We start from the raw sequence: 8092 nt of genomic DNA, 5'->3' as shown, positions 1-8092 counted from the left end.
CCACTAACTATTATTCACTAGTTAGTTATTTTCATTTAGTGCCAGGCTGGCGCCTCACATACATTTTAGTAATAGGTGGCCTACAGTCCTTCTTAGCTCTATCATAATATTGTATTAAATTCTACCTTTCTTGTTTTTTGAGATACAAATATTTTAATTACATCAATTAGTCTATCTTTTAATACTTGTGAAGCCTTTTCCTTAGTGTACATAAATATTTTTAATTTTTTTGACTAAAAATACAAGGAACAATAATATTTTTTAGGGAGACTTAAAGTACTTGCTTTTCTAGTTTGGGCCTTAAGCCGGCGGCCCTGCCTATCTTCTGTCAACCTATTCTACATGTGAGGGACTATGATAGGGGCTTGGGTATTATGGGGTGCCTAACTCCCACATTGAGAGCAGTATGGGACACTCGGTTCTTCCCCCTTAATAGCTAGCTTTTAAGGGAGGGTTCTCCAAGTGCTTATGTACTTATGAGAATAGTGGTTCCTTTCAAACAAAATGGGCAGATATTGTCCATAAAAGGCTTTAAAACGAGTCATCTTGGGGACATCACTGCAATTAGTGTCCATAATTATGCCTAGCATAACCAATCCAACAATTGCATTGGGTACCCCCCCACCATTAGAAATAGCTTCTTCCATGATTCCTCGAAAAAACTTGTCTCTCCAACACAAAGGATAAAGAGAAAACATGTAAATGAAACATCGCAGCAATGTCACTGGCAGTGAAAGGATGGATAAGGCCTGTGAAATAGGCATATTTGCCTAACCAATTAACCATCACCAAAATTGTACATAGACCCTTTTTGCAATTTCTAACCCAATAAAATCCATCAAGAAAGTATATCACATTTGTCTTGGAATAGGCAAAGGCTGAAGCTGACCAGCCGGGGATAGTATCTTATATTTGTTTGATTGGCACACGTCTTATGCAGTCAAAATTTTAAGGATCCCTTTTCATACCTTCCTCCTAATACACCATCCTGCTAAGCTTTGAAAGGTTAGAAATACCTGAATGGTTTTCTAAAGGAGAGCTAGGAAATTCTACATATAAGGTCGGATTAGGTGGTTTACACCACCAACTTCCCCTTGAAGTACAATGGATCCTCTTGCAACCAATAGCCAGCGTAAAAGTTGTGACTCATGGTCTACTATTATATCCTAGATAATCCGCTAGTATTGTTCATTCTTTAGAATGTTCTCAATCCAGTCTTCCATACACTGACCTTCAGTACAATGATGGCTGTATAGGTCATCCTTTCAGAGAGAGCATCACCAGCCCAGTTTTCATTCCCTGTTGTATACTGTATTTCAAAATCAAATCTATATTAACGTGGAAGCCTATCTAAATTGTTCTTCATTCAATAACTGTTGTTTCAAGCTCACGAAATAGTGCCGCATCAAATAATATCTCCATTTTTTCCTGCATAAACTATTGCCATCAATTTTCTTTCATACACTAACTTATTGCTTGACTGCAAAATGCTTTTGGTTTCCCTCCTTGCAGAAGTATTGCCCATAACACCTTGCTAGGAGGGTCTGTCTCAACCAGCATTATGACTGCCTCCTTCAGTTTCTCAAAATGCTGTTTGGGCCTTCTTGTCTCACATTTAACAGTCCTTACACAGTTGACAGTTTGGCTAACGTGATATATCCCCTCATGAAATGTCTACAGTAGCTTGTCAATTAAAAGAATACTCTTAGCCCCTTTACATCTCTAGGTACAGGCCACAGCCACATGATCTCTATGTTATTAGGATTAGCCATAATTCCCTAGCAGAAATTATGTTCCCAAAGAGCCTACTTGCTTTCACTACAGGTCAAAAGAAGGAGTCTGCTGTGTCTACGCCAGTGACTCGGACCACAAAATCCACCCACACCCCATCCCCACGTTCCACTCTTACAAAACAACACTTTCTGCACCATAAAAGTTCTGAATTATTGACCAAAAGAATTAATTGAAGCACAAGATATTGATGAACAGCAAAGAAATATGTCATTAGTAATATATGAACCAATTAAAACCAGAGAAACACAATACCTGAGTATTTGAAGGCAGAAATGGCAGCTCAGACTTCCCAGGATAAAGAGATAGATTAGCCAAGTAACTCTCTGAAGGTGAACATGTATAAAAGATTCAAAACATTTTAATTATACTGAAGCACACCTCAATAAAAGTACCGCACTAGAGTGGCAGCAGATGTGATGAATGACTCATGATTGACAATATATGGTCAGAAACTTACGAGTTCCAGATTTCATAACACCCTGATATACCGATCCTTCTATCAATTTATTGGTGTCCACACATACAGCCTCACCATTCCCAGGAGAAGATTCTGCAGCAAAACCAAATTGAAGTACACAACTGCTTTCATAAACAATAACAAGTGACCGGCAGCAGGTGACATCTGATAGAGATTCCCACGCCCTGATAATAGTTTATAGAAGATACTTTTACTGTCAGCAAACAGGAGAAAAGTTAACTGTTTAAAGCAACTGCTTACATATCACTGGCTGATCACAGCACATGAAATTTCCCCATGGTATAAAATAAGAAGTCGCATTATTTTCACACCATTCATATCAATTTCATTTAGAAGCACATGTAGTTAAGACAACCATAATATGAAACCTCCAAGCCACAAATGATCAATTGTTTTACAGCACATAATGTAGATTTGACAATTTATAAGAATGAAAGAAATCCATATTAATGATCCAAATTTTTAATCACTAACTTTGTTACAGAATTAGAAAGTACATGGCGAAGGGATGGGGAAAAATGCTAACTAAGCTAACATGTGGACTTAAAGAGCATTACCAAAGGAGCTCAGTAAGTGCAACATCGGGGAGAGCAGTGCACATCCTCTTGCATTCAACTCCCTGAGGATTTACCTGAACAAAAACAAGCCTATTATCGGCATCTTTAAGTCAGCTTATTTTGGAGAAATATTAGCTTCTTGTTTTGTAGCTTTTAGAGAGAACATTAAATTAGGGTCTAATTTAAGAAAGTTTGGGGTCTGTTTGATTTGAGAATTAGTTTTCAGGTTATATTTCCCATTTTCACTTTTAGTTACTTCCTATTTTCACTTTTAGTTACAAAATTGTCACATTTTTTTCAATTTACAACTCTTTTTATGAATTTAACTACTATGAACATACGTTGTAAACGTGTTTCACACAGTTGTCCAATCATATTTCACCTTACATATATTTTTGCAAGCATTTGGAAAATAATATTACAACATGACATCATAGTGAGATATCATTGAATGAATGTATAAAACTTGTTTGCATTGTCTGTGTATAGTTATTAAAATCTTATTTTATTGCTTTTGATTATATTTGTTTCCTATTTTTACTTTTGAATATAAAAATATCATTTCTTCTTAATTGTTTTCTATATTTAAATATTGATATAGGATATTATAAAAGTAAAAAAAAAGCTATCTTTATGGTTTATACACAAAATTTCAAAAGGGATAATATTATAACTAAAAGTGAAAACTAAAAAAATAGAGTACTTTCTCAAACGAAACATAAAACAAGCCAATACAACCACGCATTTAAAAACAATATTATGAAGCTAAAAGAACAAATAGATTCATGAAAAAGAAAAATGGAGAGAGACAGATAACAGTGAATGCAAAGGGACGAAGCTCACCACAATTATAGATTTAGGTTTTATTGAAAGCCAAACAAGGCCAGCCAAAATATTAGTGACAGCCAATCCTAAAGTCAAGAGGTCTGCTCTCGATTGTGAACTGCATAAAAACACAAAATTAACCATCATTAACTCACTATGAAGCAATTAAACATGCAGTGAAACTGTGGCCACAACACTAACACATAAATAGCTGTGATAATTAGAGAAAACAAAAGTATTAAAATCCATTTTGGATAAATAAACTTCATCTAATGCTTATAGCATAAAGGCTTATCATATAAGTTTTTATGTATAATTCATTTACATAACAAAAGATAAAATAAGTCAAACTATTTTCATATAATCTATAAGCTACTCCCTCTTGTCTCGAACATAAATAACAAAAAAGTCTATTTGTGTGGTCTCAAATATACGCAAAAGTTAATTAATTCTGCCACATTTAATGTTACTATTCCTACAACAATATGCTTTCATTAATTTAGATTTGATGTCTATGATAACTCTTGTTTCTCATGAAACAAATTCCCATGACAAACAATTTATAAAGTTTAATTACTTTTTTATTACTTTGAACGAACATATTAATGAGATTAACATTAACTAATTTTTTTAAACGGCGTGAAGTAGTTTCTTTTTTTACTTATATATGAAACAAGTTCCCTAAACTCTATGAATAGATAAGCAATCAAATAAACAAATCTAAATAGCTCTAATCTCTAATAAACTAATCTGAATGTGTTTCGATGCTACTTAGCTTAGCTCAAGAACAACAACAATGCTCAATCACTCATCACAACTTCAATTTTAAAACATTAAACTAACAAAAGTTTAATTAATCAATAACGGAAGAAAGAAGCGGGAGAGTTTGAGAACCTGCCGGCGTCGGCCACCGGAGCGATGCCAGAGATGGCGCGATTGAAGAGCACGGCAAAGAGAGAAGCAGCTCCAACATAGATAGGGAGAGTGCGAACGACGTCGTCGTTTTGAGAAACCCAATCAGCGAGGAAATCGCGTTTGGGTTTTGGGGTTCGGAAACTATATACAGAAGAAGAAGAAGAAGATGATGATGATGATGATGATGATGATGATGATGAAAGAGTGAATGCTGTTTTTGGTTTTGAAGTGAAATTCGAAAAGGGAATGGGATTGTGAGTGTTAAGAGTGAGATGGTGGACACGGAGCGCTGTTCCCGCTTCCATGGAAGTTTGTTGTTATCAGTGCTTGCATTGCCTTTCTGTTTTTGAAGATGAGGGTAACGCTCACACACAAGGGAGGGACTCAACTTACTTTTTTTCTTTTCTTTTTTTCAAATATTATAAATATATCAAAAACTCATGTATAATTCGAAATTTAAATAATATAATATTTAATAATATTGATATTTATTTGTTAGATTAATAATTAAAAGACAGCATCAAACTTTTATAATTTTTTTGTTTAAATATTTTTTTGAGAAAATTTTTTATTGGTGTCTTCAATTTTTTAAAATTTTTTAAGATGTGTTACATGATAGTGAGACCTCATAAATAAAAAATTGTGGCTTGTATACTTAGATAATATAGTGGCTTACTTGTAATTTTCCCATCCTAATCTTGAACAAAATAAGTTCATTCCCACTAAACACAATTTATATTTTTTAATAAATTTATAAAATATTATATTAAAATTTGACTCATCTAAGTAAACAAATACAATATTAAGATTATAAAGTTTAATTTTTAAAGTTTAATAGAGATACACTACCTTTATAAAAAAAATAGAGATACATTATCCAATATTAGATAGATGCATATCTTTTTGCGTGTCAAAAAGTTCTATCATGTGCCTGTGGATTGAGTTTGTTCTGATAAAGTAAGTACGGCCCAATATATTTATTAGTAGTCTATTTCTTATATTAGGTGGTTGTTCATTCAGTTATAATATTTATTTAAAAAGTGAAGAAAAAGAATACTATTGAATTAAAACTTCTGATAAACTTATAATCTCATTTTTTTTTACTGTGAGATTAATTTCTTTTACTATTGAATCGTATAAAAAGTGGAGAAGAGCATCTGCCCTTAAATTGTTACAATTCTGCTTCTTTTCGGTTTCACCGCCACATCTATCTATGTAGATATTTGGGCTTCGTGGTTTGTTTATCGTGGATTATTAAACATACCCCTACAATTAACATTGTCCTAAAATTTAGCATTATGCAAATGATTTAACTTTTATAAAGAGATTTTACATTATTAGTAATTACATATCATTAAAGATATTATATTTTTATAATCATTAAAAATATTTAATTTTTATAAAATTTATCTCTAACGTCATTTTCATGATTAATTGTAAGTTAATGATGATATGAAATTTTATATACCATTACTGCATAGCAATTAAACTTTTATCCAAAAATATCCTATCTAAAAGTCATTAAGTCAAAGCTTTTACAATAAAAAAATATAACAATAAATATAACTTTTATAATCACTAAACAAATAGAATGGAGCTTACACTATAATCTCACAGTTTTTCCACTCAAGATTCACAATGAATAATCAAAGAAATGAGTAATTTGAGAGAGCAATCAAGAGAAAATAAGATGATGTTGAATTCTGTATGTATGAATGACAGGAATCAATCATTTACATTTTAGTGAGATCTATTTATAGGTGAAACTTCTAACCAATTCACTAATATGTGATATAACTAACTGTATTATGAAAACAGAAAATTAATCATTTAGGGTTTCTTTGATTCTGTTTAATTTTTTAGTTTTTTGAAAACTATTTTATAAATAAATTTTAGAAAATTGTTTTTAAAAATAAAATTTTAAAAAATAATTATTTGACAATTCCAATTTTTAAAACAGTTTTTGACTAAAAAATTCAAAAAACTGAAAAATGGAAAAATAAAACACAATTTTCCTATTATAATTTTTTAGTTCTAAAAAATATAATATTAAAAATAGTTTTTAAAAAACAAATAATTTAAATTTACTTTTTATTTTTAAAATTTTAAAATATTAAAATAAAATTTATAGGATGTGAATCAAATAAACCCTTACTAAAACCAATTAACTTATTCAACCATATTACAAAAACTAGTTTGAATATACACCTTGATGAAAGAGAAACAATGTTTTATTGTCCCTCTTTGCCTCTTTGTGCAGTTTTCTGAGTTTCTATTGGATATGCAAGGAGAGCATCTAGGCATGTTGTCACTTGTCCATACACTTCTTGAACACCAAATATCACTTTCATCTCTATTCCAATTCTTCCCATCAAGATCTATCTATTACCCGCCATGGTAATTTTTCACTTGAATTCCTTAATCAACAACTCTAACTAACACCAATTAACTTATTCAACTATGTTACAAAAATTAATTTGAATTATTACATTTCAACATTGAAGGCTTATATTAATAATTTACACATTTTTTTCAACACAATTTTTTTTTTAATTCTTTAAAAAATATTACTTCCATAATAGATATTAATATCTAAAGAGAAAATGTAAAGGTTGTTAATATATATCTTCTAGATTATATATAGGTGTGTTTAAATTAGTAAATCATATACTACAATCGTCTTAAAATATAAAACTCTTTTAAGATTTTTCATTGTCACTTTTTATAAGATATCTTTCAATTTACAATTGTATTAATTATTTTTTTTTACTTATCTATCATTAATTATGTTACGTCTTTTTCTATAATTTATAATAAATATTATAATAAAAACATAAACTAATTAATTATCTTCAAAAATAAATTAATAAAACAATTTAAATTATAAAAAAATTTAATATTACAACCAACTCTTTTAATTTATGTAATTTGGTCAACGAAATTTTATATATGAAAGCAAAGATAATATATATATATATAAGGTTTGTTTTACAATATATATATATATATATATATATATATGGGATTGTTAATTTACACCTACCTATTTTTATAAAAGTTGTAAGTTAGTTTCAACCTACGTCTTTTAATATGAATAAAAAAAACACTATTTACCATTTTAATTAAGTAAAATTGAAGAATGATTTTTTAAGTAAAAAAACACTCTTGATATGTTTTTAATACATTAATGTAAAACTTCAACAGAAATCTTTTTATTATTAACTTTTACATTTTTTGTGATACGTTTATTTTTAATTTTTTTTGTTTGGAAAAATATTTAAATATAATTTACTTTTTATGATCATAATTTTTATTTGTATAATAAAAAATGAACCATAGTGTCATTAACTAATTTAAAACTTTTTTCACCAAAGTGTGTTAAGAAAAATTTGAAATCTAATAAAAAAGTATTTTCTATTTTTTTATAATATCAATTACGAAGAAAGAAAAAATAAACATTGACTTTAAAAAGAGAGAAAAAAAATTAAATAAAACATTTAAATTACATCAACAAAGATAATAT

General features: G+C 29.6%; 1 protein-coding gene across 1 annotated transcript; it reads right to left on the bottom strand.

Annotated features, from left to right (window-relative positions):
• Nucleotides 1-6: 6 nt before the first annotated feature.
• Nucleotides 7-4969, bottom strand: LOC101509074 (protein COFACTOR ASSEMBLY OF COMPLEX C SUBUNIT B CCB4, chloroplastic). Its single transcript, XM_004517206.4, has 6 exons — nt 4549-4969; nt 3673-3772; nt 2830-2903; nt 2252-2436; nt 2047-2117; nt 7-1922 (listed from the first exon to the last, which is right to left on the bottom strand). The coding sequence occupies exons 1-6, from the start codon at nt 4872-4874 to the stop codon at nt 1806-1808; spliced, it is 873 nt and encodes a 290-aa protein (XP_004517263.1). The 5' UTR covers nt 4875-4969; the 3' UTR covers nt 7-1805.
• Nucleotides 4970-8092: the final 3123 nt, after the last annotated feature.

The sequence above is a fragment of the Cicer arietinum genome, unplaced genomic scaffold, assembly GCF_000331145.2.
Source record: "Cicer arietinum cultivar CDC Frontier isolate Library 1 unplaced genomic scaffold, Cicar.CDCFrontier_v2.0 Ca_scaffold_5734_v2.0, whole genome shotgun sequence".
NCBI lineage: Eukaryota > Viridiplantae > Streptophyta > Magnoliopsida > Fabales > Fabaceae > Cicer > Cicer arietinum.
Note: the sequence above shows the minus strand (reverse complement) of the source record. Positions and strands in the feature narration are given on the sequence as shown.